This window comes from Oncorhynchus masou, chromosome 17 (genome assembly GCF_036934945.1).
Source record: "Oncorhynchus masou masou isolate Uvic2021 chromosome 17, UVic_Omas_1.1, whole genome shotgun sequence".
Taxonomy (NCBI): domain Eukaryota; kingdom Metazoa; phylum Chordata; class Actinopteri; order Salmoniformes; family Salmonidae; genus Oncorhynchus; species Oncorhynchus masou.
In genome coordinates, this window is record NC_088228.1 from 19,271,508 (window position 1) to 19,297,232 (window position 25,725).

The 25,725-nt window shown below is 41.7% G+C and overlaps 2 protein-coding genes across 12 annotated transcripts in view; one reads left to right on the forward strand and one right to left on the reverse strand.

Moving 5' to 3' along the window:
• Positions 1–1,020: 1,020 nt before the first annotated feature.
• LOC135558653 (presequence protease, mitochondrial-like) lies at positions 1,021–19,528 on the forward strand. The gene is made up of 27 exons (XM_064992633.1): positions 1,021–1,235; positions 4,293–4,398; positions 4,572–4,678; positions 4,898–5,049; positions 5,148–5,262; positions 5,349–5,445; positions 5,598–5,758; positions 5,997–6,123; positions 6,413–6,501; positions 6,695–6,823; positions 7,000–7,113; positions 7,199–7,295; positions 8,422–8,556; positions 8,793–8,931; positions 11,495–11,611; positions 12,804–12,933; positions 13,294–13,414; positions 15,657–15,733; positions 15,911–16,076; positions 16,229–16,329; positions 16,435–16,555; positions 16,776–16,832; positions 17,096–17,208; positions 17,562–17,684; positions 18,029–18,174; positions 18,580–18,682; positions 18,871–19,528. Exons 1-27 carry the CDS (start codon positions 1,189–1,191, stop codon positions 18,962–18,964), a joined length of 3,084 nt encoding a protein of 1,027 aa, XP_064848705.1. The 5' UTR covers positions 1,021–1,188; the 3' UTR covers positions 18,965–19,528.
• Positions 19,529–19,617: 89 nt separating this feature from the next.
• LOC135558654 (ATP-dependent 6-phosphofructokinase, platelet type-like) overlaps positions 19,618–25,725 on the reverse strand; it is a 39,776-nt gene continuing 33,668 nt past the window's right edge. For all 11 annotated transcript variants that reach the window (XM_064992646.1, XM_064992637.1, XM_064992635.1 and 8 more), the window contains 6 exons: positions 25,000–25,164; positions 21,527–21,588; positions 21,111–21,222; positions 20,837–20,936; positions 20,515–20,620; positions 19,618–20,305 (listed from right to left, as the gene is read on the reverse strand). In XM_064992646.1, the coding sequence (XP_064848718.1) occupies positions 20,164–20,305; positions 20,515–20,620; positions 20,837–20,936; positions 21,111–21,222; positions 21,527–21,588; positions 25,000–25,164 (687 nt within the window). In that variant the 3' untranslated portion in view covers positions 19,618–20,163. The remainder of the gene's footprint in view (positions 20,306–20,514; positions 20,621–20,836; positions 20,937–21,110; positions 21,223–21,526; positions 21,589–24,999; positions 25,165–25,725) is intronic.

Consider the following 25,725-nt stretch of genomic DNA (forward strand, 5'->3'; position numbering starts at 1 on the left):
GTATAGGAGTATCATGGCAAAACTGTAAGGTTAGCAGTATGGTTAACCATAAGTCTAAAATCAGATATAAGAAGAGGAATTGTATAAATAGGCGAGGTTTATTACTTTGTGGTAACTAGTGACGACCCTTTGCATGTGACTCCCTCAGACCCATCAAGCAAGGACTTTTTGTTTGGAATGTGGAATTTGGTCAACAACAACATAGTGTCTTATTTGCTAAGTGAGGTTTATTTGATTGAATCGAAGTTTGTTACGAGCGTGACTTCTCCACAACTTTGAGAAAAAAACACTTTATATCGGAGTTGTCTTGAGACGGCTATGAATGAGGCTAGTAATCAAAGTCCCTCTGTCTACATTGAAAAAAGGTTGCTGACGTCAACAACTCTCATCGAATATTCAAATATATACAAATATTGAGATATATATCCACCAATCCAGAGAAAAAATAGACGGGATCTATAAACTATGCGGAGTGGATTTGTGGACAACGACTACCTATAGTTTGGGTGGAGAGTACATCCACAATCTTTGTCTAACCATCTAATTAATTTTAGGAAGGTGTTCCTGTATTGCGCGCATATTATTTGCCCATAAAAACTGCGACCAACGACTCGTCTTAATCACATTTTGTTGCAACAAATTAAAACGGGTGAAATAATAAGAACAGTCATCAAATTTGCGAGAATTAATCACAAACTCCACAATTAAACAATCCCGCTTCACAACGACGCCATCTTGGTCCATGTTTTGCCCTTCGAAAACCTCCCGACGTATTGGATGTGTCATAATCGTCATACCCCGTTTACCCAATCATATTTGGTGTTATTACCAGTTTAGCCAATAAAAGATTAGATTGTACAACACTAAAAGCAATAACCAGCTTGCTCTAAAAAGCAAACCGCAGCTTGTGTAGATCTATAAACAGAATGAACCCACTCATAACCTATAAGAGTGTGTGACTTGCCCCATTGCATGTATTGGATTGTCTGTAATATGCGCAGATGCCACGTTAACATGCCCACTTCAATTTCAATGTGTCAACTACTGACAGCATGAGAGGATATGGATGTGCAGCAAACCATATCGTGCTGACATTATGATAGTAAAGCTGTTCAGCGTATAGTATTCGGATATGCACGTTCATTGATAAATACCAATTAGATATATTGTCACTAAATTAAGGAAATAATGTTTAGGCAGAGTAAAACAGTTCTCCAGAAACTTCGAAATCTACGGTGAGTATACATTAGCTAGCCAGCTAGCCCTGGATCATGACTCAGTTACATCACCGTAGGATCTTTATGAGTAAATCTCACGTCCGGCACCAGAACAAATCCGTTGATCGGGCATTTGATTTCCATATGGGGATGTTTATTTTACGGGACATTTTATGTGGATATAGGCTATAACCTGGTGGGGAAAAATGTACAGTTGAAGTCGGAAGTTTACATACACCTTAGCCAAATACATTTAAACTCACTTTTTCATAATTCCTGACATTTAATCATAGTAAAAATGTCCTGTCTTAGGTCAGTTAGGATCACCACTTTATTTTAAGTGAAATGTCAGAATAATAGGAGAGAGAATGATTTATTTATTTCAGTTTATTTGTCACATTCCCAATGGGTCAGAAGTTTACAATTATGAATTGGTAGCATTGCCTTTTAAATTGTTTAACTTGGGTCAAACGTTTTGGGTAGCCTTCCACAAGCTTCCCATAATAAGTTGGGTGAATTTTGGCCCATTCCTCCTGACAGAGCTGGTGGAACTGAGTCAGGTTTGTAGGCCTCCTTGCTCGCAAACACTTTTTCAGTTCTGCCCACAAATATTCTGTAGGATTGAGGTCAGGGTTTTGTGATGGCCACTCCAATACCTTAACTTTGTTGTCCTTAAGCCATTTTTCTACAACTTTGGAAGTGTGCTTGAGGTCATTGGCAATTTGGAAGACCCATTTGCAACCAAGCTTTAACTTCCTGACTGATGTCTTGAGAAGTTGCTTCAATATATCCACATGATTTTCTTTTGTCATGAAGCCATCTATTTTGTGAAGTGCACCAGTCCATCCTGCAGCAAAGCACCCCCACAACATGATGCTGCCACCCCCGTTCTTCACAGTTGTTCGGCTTGCAAGCCTCGCCCTTTTTCCTCCAAACATAACGATGGTCATTATGGCCAAACAGTTCTATTTTTGTTTCATCAGACCAGAGGACATTTCTCCAAAAAATACAATCTTTGTCCCCATGTGCAGTTGCAAACCATAGTCAGGCTTAATTGCAGTTTTGGAGCAGTGGCTTCTCCTTGCTGAGCGGCCTTTCAGGTTATGTCGATATAGGACTCGTTTTACTGTGGATATAGATACTTTTGTACCCGTTTCCTCCAGCATCTTCACAAAGTCCTTTGCTGTTGTTTTGGGATTGGTTTGCACTTTTCACACCAAAGTATGTTTATCTCTAGGAGACAGAACACGTCTCCTTCTTGAGCGGTATGACGGCTGTGTGGTTCCATTGTGTTTATACTTGTGTACTATTGTTTGTACAGATGAACATGGTACCTTCAGGTGTTTACAAATTCCTTTTCTGAGGTCTAGGCTGATTTCTTTTGATTTCCCCATGATGTCACGCAAAGAGGCACTGAGTTTGAAGGTAGTCCTTGAAATACATCCACAGGTACACCTCCAATTGACTCAAATGATGTCTAGCCTATCAGAAGCTTCTAAAGCCATGACAATTTTCTGGAATTTTCCAAGCTGTTTAAAGGCACAGTCAACTTAGTGTATGTAAACTTCTGACCCACTGGAATTGTGATACAGTGAATTATAAGTGAAACAATCTGTCTGTAAACAATTGTTGGAGAAATTACTTGTTTCATGCACAAAGTAGATGTCCTAACTGACTTGACAAAACTATAGTTTGTTGACAAGAATTTTGTGGCGTGGTTGAAAAACGAGTTTTAATGACTCCAACCTAAGTGTATGTAAACTTCCGACTTCAACTGTGTATATGAGTGATTCTACAACTACGGGCACTTCTATGTCCTCGGGTCAATTTAAAAAAATCTATGTTAAATTCATATTACAATCACCCCGTATGTTTTAACACATCAAGTATTTTATCTACTTTTCAGTTGCATTTTTTTCTACCTACATTTCATTGGTTTGCCCTTGTCCCTGACCCAGACTTTTGAGCTTCTACTATGTTTTTCTTTGAGAAAACATAATAATTACTCATATAATGTTATCTACTAGAGAAAGAGTCAATTAAATAAAATCTATATCAATATTTATTGTGAGTATGCCCTTTAACTTGTTATTTACACAAAATATACCTGTCCTTTGGTAATGGTGTAATTTACACCACTGAGGGCAAGTTCCTCATTAATATAGTTTTGTGAAGAGCATGTTAATTTAGCTACCATGGAAAATGGCTGCAGTGGGCAGTTGTCCAAAAGTTGAAGAAATATCTAGGTAAATATTGCTTGTGTAGAGAATATTTTTGTTTTGTCAGTAATTTCAAAGCAGTCTATGATTTCTTTAATTTGTGGTATAATTTAGAAAAAAAGTGTATTTTATGTATTTATTGTAAACTACAGTACTTGTCAAAAGTTTAGACACGCCCACTCATTCAAGGGTTTTTCTTTATTTTTACTATGTTCAACATTGTAGAATAATAGTGAAGACATCAAACTACAAAATAACAGCTATGGAATCATGTAGTTATCGAACCTCTACAGAATTGGTGGGTCCCCCGCGGGACGGTTGAGCTAAAGTAGGCTAATGTGATTAGCATGAGGTTATAAGTAACAAGAACATTTCCCAGGACATAGACATATCTGATATTGGCAGAAGCTTAAATTCTTGTTAATCCAACTGCACTGTCCAATTTACAGTAGCTATTACAGTGAAATAATGCCATGCTATTGTTTGAGGAGAGTGCACAGTTATGAACTTGAAAAAGTATTAATAAACCAGTTAGGCACATTTGGGCAGTCTTGATACAAAATGTTGAACAGAAATACAATGGTTCATTGGATCAGTCTAAAACTTTGCACAAACACTGCTGCCATCTAGTGGCCAAAATCTAAATGACGCTTGGGCTGGCATAATACATGATAGCCTTTTTCTTGCATTTCAAAGATGATGGTACAAAAATAATCTTTAAAAAATATATTTTACCAGATCTAATGTGTTTTATTCTCCTACATGAATTTAACATTTCCACAAACTTCAAAGTGTTTCCTTTCAAATGGTATCATCTGATACAAGCCAGCAATAATCTCTCTCTTGGAAAATCCAGTTTCCAGTGGCAGAATCCTTCATGGAGGTTCAGGAGCACCTCAGCAACAGAGAGGGCATTGCAGTACCAGGCAGGACAGAAGATCCATGGCTTCACAGTTAAGGAGGTAAAATGCCAGGCCAAAAACTAAAATGTGAATCCCTTTGGGTCAATAGGATTGGAAAACACTGACCCACAACAAGAGTAAAATCCTGATTCTGATAAATTCACATACACTTCTAGTCAAGGTTTAGCATAAAGTCGGGATTAATGTGATCTTATCCTCCTGTGTTTCTGCAGGTGGTTACTGTTCCTGACCTGTTCCTTACAGCTGTCAAACTGACCCATGACAACACAGGCGCCCAGTATCTACACGCAGCTAGAGATGACCAGAACAATCTCTTTAGGTAATAATCCCACATTTGCGGAAGTATACTTTATTTGGCTAAGTTTGTATGTTAAAATGGAACCTCGTCCCCAGACTCAATTGCTTCCCTGATGGAGAGCCGGCTGGTTGAAGAGATTAGATCAAATGAAATGTTCTAGTTTAGTAATAAAATACTTATTCTAAGCCAGTGCTTTTTCTAACGACACCGTTTCCATCTCTTGTCATAACACCTCTGCAGTGTTCAGCTCAGGACGACCCCAATGGACAACACAGGGGTCCCACACATCCTGGAACACACAGTGTTGTGTGGCTCAGAGAAGTACCCCTGCAGAGACCCCTTTTTCAAGATGCTCAACAGATCCCTCTCCACCTTCATGAACGCATTCACAGGTGTGTGTGTGTGTGTGTGTGTGTGTGTGTGTGTGTGTGTGTGTGTGTGTGTGTGTACACGCATGGTGTCTGAAACATTGTTGTTTTTCCTCCCACAGCTAGTGATTTCACGATGTATCCATTCTCCACACAAAACGGGAAAGACTTCCAGAATCTCCTCTCCGTGTATCTGGATGCAGTGTTTTTCCCTTGTCTACGAGAACTTGATTTTTGGTAAGTGTGGTGTTTAAATAGCTGCCTCTTTAATCAAAATCATTGACATCATAAGTCTGCATTCATATCCTTGTGTTTTGTTAAAGGCAGGAGGGATGGAGACTGGAGAATGAAAACCCTACAGATCCTACTTCCCCTTTGGTCTTCAAAGGAGTTGTCTTCAATGAAATGAAGGGCGCTTTTGTGAGTTACTTCGTTCCAAGTTATTTATTTAGAGATTTGTTATTTAGATTTATTGTGATTAATTTGTGAGAATTACAGAATAATTTGGTCAGGAGATGGACAAATAGAAGTCACATTGGAATCTTACATTTCCTCTCTGTATGTGATTTCAGTCAGACAACGAGAGGGTATATGCCCAGCACCTGCAGAACAAGCTGTATCCTGACCACACATACGGTGTGGTGTCTGGAGGGGAACCCCTGGCCATCCCTGACCTCTCCTGGGAACAACTGAAGCACTTCCACGCTACACACTACCACCCCAGCAATGCAAGGTACAGTACACTATGACATGCACAATATACCACCACCACCATGCTTCAACACGAGCTACTGCTCATTGTGATACGCCATGACCTGTACAGTACACTGTCACAAATTACCACTTAGCAATGCACGGCACAACACACTGTCACACACCCCAATATTATATACTCGGCACAGTAGCAATGTGTCTCACACAACTCTGTTGGGCCTTGGCAGTAACAGTGTTTCCCCTTTTCTGCTCCTCAGGTTCTTCACCTACGGGGATCTGCCCTTAGAGCAGCACTTGAAACAGATCCAGGAGGAGGCTCTGTCCAAGTTTGAGCGCACTGAGCCTGACACTGCTGTCCCGAACCAACCCCACTGGGACAGGCCTGTGCGTCTGCCCATCCAGTATCACTGTAGCTCTTTCAGTACCTGCTGTCAGATATGACTTTATTAATCATCAGCTCCCACATATTACAAATCTATGCACTCCACTTGTGCAACTTTGGCAAGGTCTATGGTTTGGAAGTTTGAATTAATTTCACCGTAATGCTTATTTGAATGATCTTGATAAGATCCTGTTTGATGTTTTAATGTCAGTTTTTTTTTGTCTGACACCAAAGATATTTCCACATTTGTGTGGACAGAAGTGTTTCTAATTGTAATGGACTTTTCCACAGAGAGAGGACCATGTGACCTGCAGTCCCGATGCTATGGCTCCTGATGCAGCCAAACAGAACACGCTGTGTATGAGCTACCTGCTAGGAGAGTACGTAATACTGAGCTACTGCAACACTATCAGTTGTTTCTCTAAACTTGTTTCTGGGATAGTATACATTGATTTGTTTTAAAGTGACTTTAACCTCAATTGTTGCATGTCGAGATTTACGTATGCATTTTGGTCATTTAAAACCCGTAAGCGACGCAGTAGTGGTCTCATTCAGGTGTCCTTCTCTCTGCAGCATCACAGATACATTTGAGGGTTTCACCCTGAGCCTGCTGTCCTCTCTGATGATCTCTGGACCCAACTCTCCCTTCTACAAGACCCTCATAGAACCCAAGATAGGAACAAACTTCTCCTCTGTCGTAGGGTGGGAACATTGAACATTGATAAAGCACTTTAAAAAGACATACAGTCCCAGAATACAGGCACTTTATCTCAACGAAGTTAAAGAACTTGTGAGGTACATATTAGCATAGCTCTTTGAAATGTTGATATATACTGAACAGTAAAATTCTTTATTTACCAGAATCTGTTATTTTCCAGATACGATGGGAGCACCAAAGAGGCATCATTCAGCATAGGCTTGCAAGGAATGGCTGAAGAAGACACTGAGAAAGTCAAGCAAATCATTGTCCAAACCATTGATGAGATCATTGCGTAAGTATACTGCTGATGTGTTCTGTACCGTAACAGTATCATCACAATAATGTCATCTAACTGTACTTCTCTCCTAACGATGCAGCAATGGATTTGAGGAGGAGAGGATAGAGGCCCTGCTTCATAAGATTGAAATCCAGATGAAACATCAGTCTACCAGCTTCGGGTTGTCACTGGCCTCAGTGAGTACAAGACCACAGTTTGTCTGGTGTCTCCACTGTGATGTTTTAACCAAGAAAATGTTATTGTTTTCTATACACAAACACTCTAAACAGTGGTGAAATGTGAAGGGAATTGAAATGTATATAAAGACAGACTCACGAATATAAACATATCATAGTGATTGTCCTGGGAGCTGCATTTCCTGTATACAGTATGACCATATTAACCCTCTGGTAAGTTTACTCTTCCATTAGTCAGCACCTCTCTAACTACACTGAACAAAAATATAAACTCAACATGTAAAGTGTTGGTCCGATGTTTCATGAGTTGAAATAAAAGATCATAGAAATATTCCAAACACACACAAAGCTTATTTTCCTAAAATGTTGTGTCCAAATTAGTTTACATCCCTGTTAGAGAGCATTCCCCCTTTGCCAAGATAATCCATCCACCTGACTGGTATGCATTTCAAGAAGCTGATTAAACAGAATGATCATTACACAACTTGTGCTGGGGACAATAAAAGGCCACTCTAAAATGTGCAGTTTTATCACAAAACACAATGCCACAAATGTCTCAAGTTTTGCGGGAGTGTGCATTTGGCATGCTGACTGCAGGAGTGTCCACCAAAGCTGTTGCCAGAGAATTGAATGTCCGTTTCTCAGTATGGTAGTATATCCAACCGGCCTCACAACCACAGACCACATGTAACCACTCCACCCCAGGACCTCCACATCTGGCTTCTTCACCTGCGGATTGTCTGAGACCAGCTACCTGGACAGCTGATGAAACTGAGGAGTATTTCAGTCTGTGATAAAGCCCTTTTGCGGGGAAAAACTCATTCTGATTGGCTGGGCTCCCCAGTGGGTGGGCTGTAGCCCTGCCCAGTCATGTGAAATCCATATATTAGGATCTAATGAATTTATTTCAATTGACTGATTTCCTTATATGAAATGTAACTAAGTAAAATTGTTGTATTTTTGTTCAGTATATTTTGGGTGCGTGTTGTCGACTCATGCTTTATACTTGTCTCTGCAGAACATACAGTAGCTTCCTGCTGGAACTACAATGGACACGGACACACCTAGGTGCTGCTCATTAAATGAGTATGACCTTTTACCCTGTGTGTTGTCTCTCTGCTAACAGTACATAGCTTCCTGTTGGAACCATGATGGAGACCCGGTCCAGCTGCTAAAGATCAGTGACAGTGTGGCCCAGTTCAGACAAGCCCTGAAGGACAACCCTCGCTTCCTCCAGGAGAAAGTCCTACACTACTTCAAGGTGAGAGACCAGACCAGAAATACATTGAGTTTCTTTCAGTAGACATAGCATCTGAATAGCCTATGTAACAGTAAATTGTAATGGGATAAAACAGTCTAATCAAGAAAGTTGATGTCATCATGCAGGGGTCATAGAACGAGGGGTTTGTTAAAAGAAGAAAATTACATCAGTTTAATGATGTCACTGACTTTAGTGTAATGTCATGTCACATTAGCATCTTGTTTGTGCCCATGCAGGACAACACTCACAGGCTGACTCTGTCTATGAGTCCTGATGAGGCGTACCTGGAGAAACAGGTCAAAGCAGAGGAGGAGAAACTCCAGAAGAAGGTACAGGCTCTGTCTGAGAGTGACAAGAAAGACATCTATGAGAAAGGTAAGTTATACCCCAACAGCTGTAGACGGGTTGCCTGACAACATCACAAAAAAGATGCGTTCTCATTGATGGGGCAGAAGGTTGTGTGTTATGAACCTGAACAGTCAGATGGCAAGCAACAATGACAAGAAGCTGCCTGTATCTTGTTCTTGGTACTACACTACATGACCAAAAGTATGTGGACACCTGCTGGTCAAGCATCTCATTCCAAAATCATGGGCATTAATGTGGAGTTGGTCCCCCTTTGCTGCTATAAAATACTCCACTTTTCCACTAGATGTTGGAACATTGATGCAGAGACTTGCTTCCATTCAGCCATGAGCATTAGTGAGGTCAGACACTGATGTTGTGCAATTAGGCCTGGTTTTGCAGTCAATGTTCCAATTCATCCCGAAAGTGTTCGATGGGGATCAAATCAAATTTTATTGGTCACATGCACATGCTTAGCAGATGTTACTGTGAATGCAGCGAAGTGCTTGTGCTTCTAGTTCCGACAGTGCAGTAATGTCTAACTATTCCACACAACTCCCTAATACACACAAATCTAAGTAAAGGAATGGAATAAGAATATAAATATATGGATGAGCAATGGCAGAGTGGCATAGGCAAGATGTAATAGATGGTATAAAATACAGTGGGGCAAAAAAGTATTTAGTCGGCCACCAATTGTGCAAGTTCTCCCACTTAAAAAGATGAGAGGCCTGTAATTTTCATCATAGGTACACTTCAACTATGACAGACAAAATGAGAAAAGAAAATCCAGAAAATCACATTGTAGGATTTTTAATGAATTTATTTGCAAATTATGGTGGAAAATAAGTATTTGGTCAATAACAAAAGTTTATCTCAATACTTTGTTATATACCCTTTGTTGGCAATGACAGAGGTCAAACGTTTTCTGTAAGTCTTCACAAGGTTTTTACACACTGTTGCTGGTATTTTGGCCCATTCCTCCATGCAGATCTCCTCTAGAGCAGTGATGTTTTGGGGCTGTTGCTGGGCAACACGGACTTTTAACTCCCTCCAAAGATTTTCTATGTGGTTGAGATCTGGAGACTGGCTAGGCCACTCCAGGACCTTGAAATGCTTCTTACGAAGCTACTCCTTCGTTTCATCTTCAATGAATGCCCTTCAATCTTCAATGCGCCTTCTTCACCACGCTGTCTGTGTGGGTGGACCATTTCAGTTTGTCTGTGATGTGTACGCCGAGGAACTTAAAACGTTCTGTCCCGTGGATGGGGGGATGCTCCATCTGCTGTTTTCTGAAGTCCACAATCATCTCCTTTGTTGACTACGGTTCAGTCATGTGGTCAGGTGCCAGTCAAGTTCTTCCACACCGATCTCAACAAACCATTTCTGTATGAACCTCACTTTGTGCACAGGGGCATTGTCATGTTGAAACAGGAAAGTGCCTTCTCCAAACTGTTGCTACAAAGTTGGAAGCACAGAATTGTTTAGAATGTCATTGTATGCTGAAGCATTAAGATTTCCCTTCACTGGAATTAAGGGTCCGAGCCCGAACCATGAAAAACAGCCCCAGGCCATTATTCCTCCACCACGAAACTTTACAGTTGCCACTTTATTCGGGCAGGTAGTGTTTTTCTGGCATCCACCAAACCCAGATTAATCTGTCGGACTGTCTGATGGTGAAGCATGATTCATCACTACACTACAGAGAACGCGTTTCCCCTGCCCCAGAGTCCAATGGCGGCGAGCTTTACACCACTCCAGCCGATGCTTGGCATTGCGCATGATGATCTTAGGCTTGTGTGCGGCTGCTCTGCCATGGAAACCCATTTCATGAAGCTCCCGACGAACAGTTATTGTGCTGACGTTGCTTCCAGAGGCAGTTTGGAATTCAGTAGTGAGTGTTGCAACTGAGGACAGATGATTTTTACACGCTTTAGCACTCTGCGGTCCCGTTCTGTGAGCATGTGGCCTACCACTTCGCGGCTGAGCCGTTGTTGCTTCAATTTCACAATAACAGCACTTACAGTTGACCGGGACAGCTCTAGCAGAGCAGAAATTTGAAAGGTGGCATCCTATGACGTTGCCACATTGTAAGTCACAGACCTCTTCATTAATGGCGTTTTACTGTCAATGTTTGTCTATGGAGATTGCATGGCTGTGTGCTCAATTTTATACACCTGTCGGCAACGGGTGTGGCTGAAATGGCTGAATGCACTAATTTGAAGGGGTGTTCACATACTTTTGTATATATAGTGTAGGTCTTCTTTTGAGGTGTTTTGACTGATGTCATATCTATGCTAATAAATATGCTAGCTAGCTAACCAATATCAGTAACGATGTATTTGAGAGACACCAAGTGCTCATTGTGCAAATGTATTTATGTTTTCAATGCACATTTGGAGATAATATAATTTACTTTTTCAATAATCCTTGTTTTGCCCCAAAGTTGGGCACTCATTGGTTTTGTTGCTTAACAACCCACCTGTCTTTTGAGGAAAATGGAGAATACTCATTCACTTCATTATCAAAACTATAAACCATTCATGATAACATTTTTCAGTATTTTTGTACTAATTTATGACTTTTTATTCAGGTCTTGAGCTGCTATCGGTTCAGAGCAAGATCCAGGATGCCTCATGTCTCCCTGCCCTGAAAGTGTCTGACATTGAGCCAACGATAGCAGTCACACCTGTAGAGATGGGCACTGCAGGTACAGTACTACCTGTAGTACACGCAGACGCTACACTCTAATAGTGTTTCCCATTTCCAGTCCTCCCGACACCACATGTCCTCCAGTACCCCCGACACCACATGTCCTCCAGTACCCCCGACACCACATCTACGTCGTTCTGCCCCTGAACAAGGCAGTTAACCAACTGTTCCTAGGCTGTCATTGAAAATAAGAATTTGTTCTTAACTGACTTGCCGTTAAATAAAAGGTTAAACTAATTCAGGCCAATCTTGGTTTCATCAGACCAGAGAATCTTGTTTCTCATGTTCTGAGAGTCCTTTAGATACCTTTTGGCAAACTTCAAACAGGCTTTCATGTGCCTTTTACAGAAGAGTGACTTCCGTCTGGCCACTCTACCATAAAGGCCTGATTGGTGGAGTGCTTCAGAGATGGTTGTCCTTATCGAAGGTTCTCCCATCTCCACAGAGGAACTCTGGAGCTATGTCAGGTTGACCATCGGGTTCTTGGTCACTTCCCTGACCAAGCCCCTTCTTCCCCAATTGCTCAGTTTGGCCGGGCGGACAGCTCTAGAAAGAGTCTTGGTGGTTCCAAACTTCTTCCATTTAAGAATGATGGAAGCCACCACTGTGTTCTTGGGGACCTTCAATGCTGCAGAAATGTTTTGGTACCCTTCCCCAGATCTGTGCCTCGACACAATCCTGTCTCCGAACGGACAATTATTTATACCTCATAGCTTGATTTTTGCTCTGACGTACACTATCAACTGTGGGACCTTATATAGATAGGTGTGTGCCTTTCCAAATCATGTCCAATCAATTAAATTGACCACAGGTGGACTCCAATCAAGTTGTAGAAACATCTCAAGGATGATCAATGGAAACAGGAGGCACCTGAGCGCAATTTCGAGTCTCATAGCAGACGGTCTAAATACTTATGTAAATAAGGTATTTGTTTATTTTTAATGAATTTGAAAAAATGTCTAAAAACCAGTTCACTTTATCATTATGATTATTGTGAGGAGAACATGTAATTTAATACATTTTAGAATAAGGCTGCAACTTGACAAAATGTAGATGTGTTTTTATGTACAATTTCCAAGTATTGGTAGACTGGCAAATAAACTGGTCCACATGTCAAGACAGAAATTCTTGGAGTCATGGTTTTGTCTCCCTCTGACATTTGTCCTGTTCTACTCTCTTCACCCCACTAGGAGGCGTCCCAGTGCAGTACTGTGAGCAGCCAACCAATGGGATGGTCTACTTCAGGGCTATGTGTAGTCTCAACACCCTCCCTGAAGACCTCAAACTATATGTGCCCCTTTTCTGCAGTGTCATCACCAAGTGAGTCCAGACCCCATATAATATGACCAATCATTTGTGTATTGTCTAGAAGGCATAGCTCGTTTGGTTTCATAATCATGTGTTGAAGGTAATGGAGTTAGTTGCAATTGTGATGAGTATTGAGTTTTTGTCTTGAGAATGTGTGTCCAACTGGGTTACTGAGGTGATTGTGAGAAGGTGTGCTGCGTCGGTCCAGGTTGAGCTACCGGTAGGTAGTAGTTGTGATCAGTTAATGATCCGTGTGAATTGTGATCAGGCAATGGATGTGTGTTATTTTAGGATGGGGTGTGATTTGATAAGGAGTATGTGTTGGTCCAGGCTGTGAGATGAGACATGCTAATGGGAGTGTGTTGTTACCAGGATGGGCTGTGGAGGGCTGGACTACAGGCAGCAGGCCCAGCAGGTGGAGCTGAAGACCGGAGGCATGTCCATCTCCACATCAGTCAACCCTGACTACTCTAACATGGACATGTATGAACAGGTCAGTCCTAGGGCTGGGTGGTACGTTGTATTCATTCAAATGTATGTTTTTGCGTGATATTCCAAATGCCTGTATCACAAGAATCAAGGTTTTGATATTTTTCATTTTTATGAGCGTCTCCTTCGGTGCTGTGTGCAACTTCCCATTTACACCAGAGATCTGTACATGATGACGAGATGTACGTCTCCGCCCTAACAATGGGAGACGTTGTCCCAAAGGCGGGAAGGCAAGCTATAAGTTTAGGTCCAAAATATGCACATACAAACGCATTGGCCTTACTTTGGACAGATTTTATTGAGAGCAAAACCTATTGCTTCGCCTCTTCTTTGGTTTACACACCAAGCCCCTCCCCTCGCCGCTCATGTCAACAAAGTTGAGAGATCACATTCTCCTCTCTGACATGCGGTTTCAACTTGCTTTTCCATTTGAGGTTTTCCAACATAATCGGTCATATGGACACAAACACATTGACACATTATTTTACATTAACACATTATTTAAACTTTTTTAACGATACCCTTTTTATGTCTCAACTACTCAAATTGCGCATCGCAGACACTACTACAACGAGAAGATCAATGAACATTGATTCTGTCAAATGAATGCCCAGTTTGGCGAGCGCGGCATTGGAGTCCACGTACTGCTAGCAGCATTTTAGCCTAAGACTGTTATACTAGCTTTCTAGTCTGTTTTATAAATGTGCAATAAGTATTAAAATAAATTATATGAATAATTGGCAAACTCGTTCTAATTCTGAGAAATAAGGTAGGCCGCTTGATTTCAACATCTGAACAAAGTGGACAGGCTAACATGCTGTTCAAACAGTTGGAAGCAGACAGAAGGGTGTGTTCATAGCAATTCAACTGTTCAACCCTGTTAGCTAGCAAATCGATCCAAGTTGGCTAAACTTGAAATATAAACATTAGCTGGTTATTTACTAGCTCGTGGGCTTGAGAGATTGTTGATGAGACCTGTGTTCATTTTCTGTAGCCTGATGCCTGCTACAAGAGTTTAGTCATTATTAGTGAATGTGCATTATGCATGGTTATAGTTACATTTGTAACAAAAAGGGCATTTTCATAGACTGACTTGAAAGACAGATCAGTGAATATTGCAAAAAAAAAGCAGGTTAAACTATACTGAACAAAAATCTAAACGCAACATGCAACAATTTCAATGATTTTACTGAGTTACAGTTCATATAAGGAAATCAGTCAATTGAAATACATTTATTAGGCCCTAATCTATGGATTTCCCATGACTGGGCAGGAGTGCAGCCATGGGTGAGCCTTGGAGGGTACAGGCCCACCCACTTGGAAGCCAGGCCCACCCACTCGGGAGCTAGGCCCAGCCAATCTGAATGAGTTTTCCCCGCAGGTGAAAAAGCCAGATTTAGAGGTCCTGGGTTGGCGTGGTTACACGTGAGCTGCGGTTGTGAGGCCGGTTGGACGTACTGCCAAATTCTCTAAAACGAAATTGGGGGCAGCCTATTGTTAGAGAAATTAACATTAAATTCTCTGGCAACAGCTCTGGTGGAAATTCTTGCAGTCAGTTTGCCAGTCTCACGCTCCCTCAACTTGAGACATCTGTGGCATTATGTTGTGTGACAGAACTGCACTTTTTAAAGTGGCCTTATATTGTCCCCAGCACAAGGTTTCTGTGTAATGATCATGCTGTTTAATCCGCTTCTTGATATTCCACACTTAGAATGGATGGATTATCTTGGCAAAGGAGAAATGCTCACTAAAAGTGGTGTAAACAAATTTGTGCACAAACTTTGAGAGAATCTTTTTGTAGGTATGGAACATTTCTGGTATTTTGTTTTTAAGCTCATGAAACATGGGAACAACCATTTACATGTTGCGTTTATTACGTTCAGTGTATTTTGATAGAATAATGAAATTATTAGTGGGTCTTGTTGTGGAAGGCTTATATTTAGCCTAGGTATAAATTCACAAGCCCTGAATTCATTAGTTTATTTCTGACTGTTTGAAATGCAGTGTATTTGACCTTTAAGTTTACAACAATGCTTATTTAGAGAGAATGTTTTTTTTTTTTATCCGATATACTGTATATTGTGACTCGCCCATAAGTTTGAAAAAAATTGAGATGATATTTAGGCCATATCGCTCAGTCCCCAGCCAGTCAGTCAGTTATAATGTAGTCTAATGTATACCTTTACACAAGTATAACACAATTCGCTATAAGAAAGAGCATTGTTCATTCACAGTCTGATCCACAGGGAGTCCTCCTCTCATCTTCCTGTCTGGAGAGGAATCTTCCTGATATGTTTCACCTGTGGAGTGACATATTCAACAGGTAGGGTCGCATGTCCATCAGAACGATGCCATGGCACGTAATCCATCTATGGTCGCATGGTCACTAATAAAACACATGTCCATAGTTTTTTTTTTTTTTAATGACTCATTTGATTGATATTATTTAAGCCCTTCTCTCTCTGTGCTCTGACCTTTGAACCTTTAACTTGACCTACAGCCCGCACTTTGATGATGAGGAGCGTCTGCGTGTGCTGGTCATGATGTCGGCTCAGGAACTTGCCAATGGGATCTCTTACTCTGGTCACATGTACGCCATGACGAGGGCGGCTCGCAGCCTGACCCCAACGGGAGAATTACAGGAAACCTTCGGAGGGATGGAGCAGGTGCGAAGGGGGGGGGGCAACGGGGGTTTGGAAGCAAAGAAAAAGCTGTATGATGAAGGAAAAGGGTTATTGTAACATCTGAATGAGAATATAATGCACTTCTGTACCCTCAAATGAAATGCGTCTGTTTTCTTGTGGATCTTGAATATCAGGTCAAGTTCATGAAAAGGATTGCGGAGATGCCAGACCTCACCCAAGTTCTACGGACACTTCCTAGAATAAAGAGACACATTCTCAACCCACTGAACATGAGGTGGGTATAGTCTTTACACGTGACAGCGACTTCAAGATTTTACTATAATTTCCCTATTTTTGACTTGAGGGTAAAGTATATTACAACTTCTCGTTGTTCGGCCAGATGTGCGGTCAACTCAACTCCTCAGAAGATGTCTGATGCCGCTGGACAGTTGGATAACTTCATGTCTAACGTTGCTTCCAATAAGAAGGATCGCAAACCCGTCCGGTCCGATATCACTGAGGTATGAATTTGTCAAACTATCATAGTACAGTACTGAGACTGCACTGTAACAAAGTGAAATAAATACTTGGGATATGTCCCCAATGGCAGCCTATTCTCTATATAGTGCACTACTTTTGACCATGGCTCATATGAAGTGCACTATGTAGGGAATAGGGTCCCATTTGGGACAAAACCTGAATCTTGCTGTGAGTTGACAGGTGTTCTTTTAATCCTAACAGAGACTTCTTGACCCACTGGCAGCTCCTGGATCTGGCCCAAGTAGAAAACTAATCACTGTGCGTACAGCCTCCACTTTTAAACTAGACCTATGTGTCAAGCATCTCAGTAGGAATACTGATTGAGGATCATAAATAAGATTACATGTTGGACAGGGGGGACCTGATCCTAGATCAGCACTCCTACTCTGAGACACTTGATCCATACGGCCTCTGAACATTAGTTTGGTCTTCCTTTCATTATTGTTGAGTAATGCTTTTATAATTGGTTTCTGACCTTAATCTACCATTGAGCTTATGTGTGTTTGATCATCACCCCACAGGAGCCCAACTTCAAGCCCTGCCAGATGAAGACATTTTTCCCAATGCCCTTCCCAATCAACTTTGTCAGCGAGTGTATCCGCACCGTGCCCTTCACCCATGAGGACTATGCGAGGTGACTCTTAAAGGGATAGTTTGGGATTTTGGCAATGAAACCCTTTATCTACTTCCCTAGAGTCAGATGAACTCATGGATACCATTTTTATGTTTGAAGGAAGTTGCTAACTAGCATTAGCACAAATGCTAGCTGTTTCTGTAGATCCATGTTCATATTTACTAGGGTTGCAAAAAACGTACATTCCCTGATGTTCCAGAAATCTGGTTTGGATATTCCTGGAATCAGGTGGGAATAAGAACAAAATCCAGAATCCTCAAACCAAGACTTCTGGAAAATGTAGGATATTTCTGAAAGTTACAAATGTTGTAACCCTGTATTTACCCATGCTCGTTCCCCTCTCTCTCCCTCAGCCTGAATATCCTGTCCCGGATGATGACTGCTAAGTACCTGCACAGAGAGATCAGAGAGAAGGGTGGGGCCTATGGTGGAGGGGCCAGGGTGGGAGGAGGACTATTCACCTTCTATTCATACAGGTGTGTAGTGTATTAATGTACTGTAATTAAACAGGTTTTAACAGTAGTCATACAGATTAAGACATGACAAAGTGCAGAAAAACATGTTGCGGAAAATCTCCAAAACTAGAACTTTTCAGGTAATTGAAGAAACTGCCATATTTTACCATTGAACACACAATCACAAAACATCACAAGCTATTTTGAATATATTTTCTTGATCCTAGAGTCATGAAATGTTCAGAGTACATTGAGGGGAGTTACACATTTTAATTAATGTACTGTTTGAATACATGTATTAGATCACTTCTTGGCATATTTCATTAGCTTTAACCCATTGTTCCATGTCCCTGTGTTAATTTCAGAGACCCCAACTCGGTGCAGACTCTGTCAACCTTCCGTAAGAGTGTGGACTGGGTCAGATCAGGACAGTTTACCCAGCAGGACATCGACGAGGCCAAGCTGTCCGTGTTCTCAGCCGTGGACTCCCCCGTCGCCCCCTCCAATAAAGGTGAACAGATGATGTGTCCCAAATGGCACCCTATTCCCTATATAGTGCTACTTTTGAGCGGAGTCTTGCAGGCCCTGGTTAAAGGTAGTGCACTATATAAGGAATGGGGTGCCATTTGGGATGCTACCAGAGCCCAAATGCCAGCTCTAAACCTCTTCACCTGACATTTAACATTCTGTTATTTTATGTCCTGTTAAGTTTTATTGTAGTAACTTGTTATTATAACATGAGGACAGTTCTACAGAGAGGCATTGACTTAGAGAGGTTGTCCCTTACCAGGGTCTCACTTTGGAAAGAAACATGACTGTCTTCTAAATGACATGTTATAAATGGACCATGATAAGAGATGAAAAAGACCAAGTGTCAAACTGTCTTGACATGTGATGTCACATTATCATGTTGCAGGTATGGGCCGTTTCCTGAGTGGAATCACAGATGAGTTGAAACAGGCCCACAGAGAGAGACTCTTCGCTGTCACAGACAAGAGCCTGGTCGATGTGGCTGGCAGGTAATGTGGTTTTTGGTTTAATATTATTTCAGGTGTTGTTGAATCTGTTTTTTGTGCTCCAACTCCTATTTACCATGAATCAGTCCTTTGGGAAGTTTATTGAGCCTTTGCCCTATTTTTGGACTTTGAATGAAAGTGAATATGAAGAGAATGGCCATTTTCATATTTTATATCCATGTTTTACACAGGTACCTTGGCATTGGACAGAGGACATGTGGAGTTGCTATTCTTGGTCCTGAGAATGACACCATCAAGAAAGATCCGTCATGGGTGGTAAAATAACATCAGGGAAAATGATCCACATGTATCTTCTCCAATTAAGAGACTTCAGATGCACTGTGTTTGATGGTAAGAGATCAGTGGTACTTGATTGTCCTAAAAAACTGGACTGTTGCTACAGTGTTATAATATACATTTATTATTGAATTAACCAGACAGTTGCTTTGGTTTTTGATGTTGTTACGGCTCTGTGTTAAAGTTTAATATTCCATTGAGGTATGTGTGTAAAGCTATTTTGTAGGCAAACTGAATGCGCACAACAGTAAACAGATAATACCACGTCTAATCTCACCTGAATACCATATTCGTAATGTATAAAATATGACAACGTACATTTCATTCAAAACATCAGATTTTCTTTGTCATAGAACCCTACCTCTGGCTTCAGAATGTGTACAAGTATGTACAGCGATGGCTCCTGTTTACTGAAATATTGTATTTCTATAGAGTACATGTGTATACAAAATATGACCATTAAATTATCATGATGTTGTAATCAATGTGTTATTATCTAATCCTGAACTCATACCTTCCGTACCAGACACAATGCTACATGCAGCTTTATCCTGTGAGATTTCCATGCCCATCCTCTGACCTCAAATGTTGAATAGTGTGGTGAGGAGAGGTGACGTGAACTTCACATTGAGGTTTCACAATTGTCATCACAATAAACATTCTTTAATACTTGGAGAAAACACTCTGATCACACAGTGAGTTAACATTCAAATGGGTTTCACAAACAGATCCTCAACTAAGCCACAAAATACAGCAGCGGAACTAACATGACCTACTCTTAGATGCCAACCCAGGATTGATACAAAGTGCAAGTACGGAGTGACAACACAACGTAACAATGGAGTAGACCTACAGTAGGTGGCGGGATAAACAGCTCTCCCTTTAGAAGAAGACGGAGAGGGAAGAAGCACCTATGGGAGTAGACTAGGTCTACATCCTGGTTCTCCACCCTTTTCCAAAAGTGTGCACTTGCACACTGCCCATCATGAATTTAAAAGCATAGGATTGGTGTAAGCAGTTTCTACCAGTGTAAAATCCATATGAGAAAGTGTACAAGTGCATACTTCAGAAGAAGGGTGGGCAATTGAGCCCTAAGTAGCTATGAGTATGGGACTGAGTGAAAGGGCTGGTCTGCTCTGAGCTGATCCAATCTAAAGACTTAGCCTATCCAGACTGTGCTGGTCAGTTCAGTCCACCTTCTTGGGCCTGACCCGGGTCACATGCTCCAGCTGGCCAGAGTCAGACACGTCGTAGCTGGTCTTGTATTTAGCCAGGATCTTCATCAGGGGGCGGAGCTTCAACCACCACTGTTCCTTAGGGATCCTGTGGCTGATAGGGTAGAATAGGACAAAACATACACACACACACACACACACACACACGAGACCATGATGACATAAAATAAACAGTTTGAAGCTTTAGTTAATGCACTCAATTTGGCACTTTGTTTTATACGGGTGGACATTGCCAGTTAAACTGAAGGAAGAATGTTAACCTTGTGCTACCTTGGTCTACACAACATGGAAAAGTTGCCTTACACAAAGTCTGTTTGGTCTTTGAGCTGCACCACTGGTTGGAAGACCATGGCTCTGCGACGCATCCCCAGCAAACAGGCAGTGTCCTCTGTGTTAGCAAACACCTTCCCTGCACAAGGAGAACAAATACAGTCAGGCACACTTATTAAGAGTCCAAATTACACCCTATTCCCCCTATGGACCATGGTCAAAAGTAGTGCACTATATAGTTGATACGGTGCCATTTAGGACGTATATTAACCAATATGCAAACTAAAAAAAGCATTTTCGGGGGGTTTTTTGGTAGTATTTTTTTTTTGTATTAAATTCAGAACATGTACTCTACCTTCTTTATATGACTCCTTGAGCTTTCTTGAAATCCATTGAATTGCTTTGGCTGCAATCTTCGTTCCAAAGTTCCTGTCGAATGGGGAAGGAGCACCTCCCTTTGGAAATAGAATAAATAATCTGTTTTACTCAGGTCAGGTTCATGTCATAAACTATGGTAATATGTGGATTACACAGTAACATGATCAATATACAGTATGCTGTCATTCAATTCACATCTGAGTGGTATCAGTTGCAATTGGGCTACAGTGTGTGTGTGTCTGTAACCACACCTGCTGCATATGTCCAAGGACATTCTTCCTGCAGTCGAACACTCCTTTCCCCTCCTCAGAGTACAGCTGGTAGATGAAATCTGTGGTGAAGTTCTCATTGGAGTTCTCATTCCTGAAACATCACACAGACACAATGTCAAGGTTCCATTTGTCCTGCTGCTGCGTTACAGGGTGATTCTTCCTATTGTGTTGAGTAATACTGAGAAATATTGAGTGGTCTCTATAGAGCCTCGATAGATCATCACAAAAGGTAGAGTATTTTAAGATACAAATAATTTGTATTAGTAGCCTACACAGTGTGGCATAAATCTAGTAAGACTATCATACATAGCTGGCTACGTACATGTGTGCCTTTATTGTTAACATACTGTACATTTGTAAAGAGGTGATCATGCCAGACATGAGCTCTTCCTTACCTCAGCACCAAGCCCCTCTGGATGCCCGTCTTCATCTTCTCTGTCAAATGCTCGACGTTGGACTGAAGCAGAGAGAAAAGCCTCACATTATCTGTGATAAGTGAAGTATTCTAGAGTTTTCCACCTCCCATCTGTAACCTACGTGAGCTTTCCGAGCTGCAGAACGAAGCTCATCTCTCTGCTGTGTCTCAGGGACAGAGTTCTGCAGAGTGCTCTGGTGACCAGGAGGTGGCACACTTCTTACTGCTGTTCTGTCCCCTACTTGGATGAGTTGTCGCCATTCACTCCAATTAAAGTAGGCTACAGTATACAGCATGCCGATGGAACATATGCTAGACCAATGAATTACACTCAACCTTATCTTTTGTTTATAATGAGTGTGTGCACTTTGCAACACATGGGTAAATATCGACATCACCTTGTTCCACAATGGAGCGTATATATAACATTTATTACATTAAATAATAATGTATCATATTCATTGCATTAAATAATACAAATGATTTTATCTGTCATTTGTTACAGGTCTTAGAAGGAGACTTCCATGATCTGAAGGGCTCTACAACATTTGTGTACCTGACAACAGCAGAATGTCTCTCAGACAATAACAACTAGCACGACAACAACACTCTAGTGCTGTTGAGTAGGCCTCCTCAAACCATAACAATGAGATCTGTCTTGATCAGAGCTTAACACTCCTGGAATGATGATGCGTTCTACCTATTAATAACCACCATAGCTAGGTACTGTAATGTACTGTAATCTGGGTCACTTGAGCACTCCTAAAATAGAGGCCCTGTTGCACCGAGGGAGGAGAGAGTACATCAGTTACTATGGATTCCAATGAGGAATTAACTTTGATGGAAATATTTAGGTTTATAACAGTGTATACTGTATAAAACTGAGATTCCACAATTGCCAGGTTTTCTATAATTCCTGGTTGGAGGATTCCAAATCAAATTGTATGTGTCACATGCTTCGTAAACAACAGGTGTGGACAGTGAAATGCTTACTTACGGGTCCTTCCCTACAACGCAGAGAGAACAAAAAGATAAATAATAACACAAGGAATAAATACACAATGAGTAACGATTAACTTGGCTATATACGCGGGGTACCAGTATCAAGTCTGTGCAGGGGTCCAAGGTAATTGAGGTAGATACTGTATGTACATATAGGTAGGGATGATAAATCCATGATTATCGAAAATTTCAACAAGCATTTCTCAACGGCTGGCCATGCCTTCCGCCTGGCTACTCCAACCTCGGCCAACAGCCCCGCCCCCCCCGCAGCTCCTCGCCCAAGCCTCTCCAGGTTCTCCTTTACCCAAATCCAGATAGCAGATGTTCTGAAAGAGCTGCAAAACCTGGACCCGTACAAATCAGCTGGGCTTGACAATCTGGACCCTCTATTTCTGAAACTATCTGCCGCCATTGTCGCAACCCCTATTACCAGCCTGTTCAACCTCTCTTTCATATCGTCTGAGATCCCCAAGGATTGGAAAGCTGCCGCAGTCATCCCCTCTTCAAAGGGGGAGACACCCTGGACCCAAACTGTTACAGACCTATATCCATCCTGCCCTGCCTATCTAAGGTCTTCGAAAGCCAAGTCAACAAACAGGTCACTGACCATCTCGAATCCCACCGTACCTTCTCCGCTGTGCAATCTGGTTTCCGAGCCGGTCACGGGTGCACCTCAGCCACGCTCAAGGTACTAAATGATATCATAACCGCCATCGATAAAAGACAGTACTGTGCAGCCGTCTTCATCGACCTTGCCAAAGCTTTTGACTCTGTCAATCACCATATTCTTATCGGCAGACTCAGTAGCCTCGGTTTTTCGGATGACTGCCTTACCTGGTTCACCAATTACTTTGCAGACAGAGTTCAGTGTGTCAAATCGGAGGGCATACTGTCCGGTCCTCTGGCAGTCTCTATGGGGGTGCCACAGGGTTCAATTCTCGGGCCGACTCTTTTCTCTGTATATATCAATGATGTTGCTCTTGCTGCGGGCGATTCCCTGATCCACCTCTACGCAGATGACACCATTCTATATACTTCCGGCCTGTCCTTGGACACTGTGCTATTTAACCTCCAAACGAGCATACAACACTCCTTCCGTGGCCTCCAACTGCTCTTAAACGTTAGTAAAACCAAATGCATGCTTTTCAACCGATCGCTGCCACGCCCGACTAGCATCACCACCCTGGATGGTTCCGACCTTGAATATGTGGACATCTATAAGTACCTAGGTGTCTGGCTAGACTGTAAACTCTCCTTTCAGACTCATATCAAACATCTCCAATCGAAAATCAAATCAAGAATCGGCTTTCTATTCCGCAACAAAGCCTCCTTCACTCACGCCGCCAAACTTACCCTAGTAAAACTGACTATCCTACCGATCCTCGACTTAAAATAGCTTCCAACACTCTACTCAGCAAACTGGATGCAGTTTATCACAGTGCCATCCGTTTTGTCACTAAAGCACCTTATACCACCCACCACTGCGACTTGTATGCTCTAGTCGGCTGGCCCTCGCTACATATTCGTCGCCAGACCCACTGGCTCCAGGTCATCTACAAGTCCATGCTAGGTAAAGCTCCGCCTTATCTCAGTTCACTGGTCACGATGGCAACACCCATCCGTAGCACGCGCTCCAGCAGGTGTATCTCACTGATCATCCCTAAAGCCGACACCTCATTTGGGCGCCTTTCGTTCCAATACTCTGCTGCCTGTGACTGGAACGAATTGCAAAAATCCCTGAAGTTGGAGACTTTTATCTCCCTCACCAACTTCAAACATCTGCTATCTGAGCAGCTAACCGATCGCTGCAGCTGTACATAGTCTATTGGTAAATATCCCACCCATTTTCACCTACCTCATCCCCATACTGTTTTTATTTATTTACTTTTCTGCTCTTTTGCACACCAATATCTCTACCTGTACATGACCATCTGATCATTTATCACTCCAGTGTTAATCTGCAAAATTGTAATTATTCGCCTACCTCCTCATGCCTTTTGCACACAATGTATATAGACTCCCCTTTTTTTTACTGTGTTATTGACTTGTTAATTGTTTACTCCATGTGTAACGCTGTGTTGTCTGTTTACATTTAAGTCATTTCACACTGCTATGCTTTATCTTGGCCAGGTCGCAGTTGCAAATGAAAACTTGTTCTCAACTAGCCTACCTGGTTAAATAAAGGTGAAATAAAATAAATAAATAAAAATTTAAAAAATGAAGTCACTAGGCAACAGATCGATAATAATCAGTAACAGCAGCGTATGTGATGAGTCAAAAGAGCTAGTGAAAAAAGGGTCAATGCAGATAGTCCGGGTAGCTATTTAGCAGTCTTATCCTGCATATTCCCTCCTGATGCCAGGAATCTTCCAACCAGAATTTCTGTAAAACCTAGGAATTTCTGGAAAGTTACTAGAATTTTTCTACCTTATGTAAAACAATGTCCCTCACCTGGAGGTCTCTGATGTCGAAAGGTTCCTCATAGATGTAGACAGCGTCAGCCCCCGCAGCCAGCCCCCCGACACTGGCCAGGTACCCACAGTACCCCCCCATGGTCTCAATGATGAACACACGCCGCTTGGTCCCACTGGCAGACTGCTTGATGCGGTCACATGTCTGACACACACACAGATGCTCATAGTCAGATCAAATAGGCACACAGGTTGTGTCCATAATGGCACCCTATTCCCTTTTTAGTGCATTACTTTTGACCAGGGCGAATAAGGCTCTGGTCAAAAGTTGTTCACTATAAGGGAATAGGGTGGCATTTGTGACACAAACCAATGTTACGATTATCAATAACATGCAGACAATGTCGTTTTGTTAGGTAATAGCTACTGTACATACAAAATGCTCTGTATTGGTATCAAACATGCTCACACAATTACCCAAAACATGCTCCATGTCACAATATAATACGATCATAAAATACAAACAGCATTTCAAGATTTACCAGGATGCAGCTCTAGTCTCAAAGAATTCTTCCATAACATCAAACCAGGAACCAGTTAGTAAAGGAACAGGATGTCTAATTCTAACTAGTAAAGCATGTATGTTCTAAGTGTACACAAATGGGGTTGTTACCATTGTGTGCGTGTGAATGTGGAAGAGAAATCATGGGAAATATCTGTCTGTTGTCAGTCTATATTCCCACAATAGTTTCACAATGTCAACTAG

Coding starts and splice junctions, on each gene's coding strand:
- LOC135558653 (XM_064992633.1), top strand. CDS start 1,189: ATGTTTAGGCAGAGTAAAACAGTTCTCCAGAAACTTCGAAATCTACG. Junction 4,399..4,571: donor ATGGCTTCACAGTTAAGGAG/GTAAAATGCCAG, acceptor GTGTTTCTGCAG/GTGGTTACTGTTCCTGACCT. Junction 4,679..4,897: donor GACCAGAACAATCTCTTTAG/GTAATAATCCCA, acceptor ACACCTCTGCAG/TGTTCAGCTCAGGACGACCC.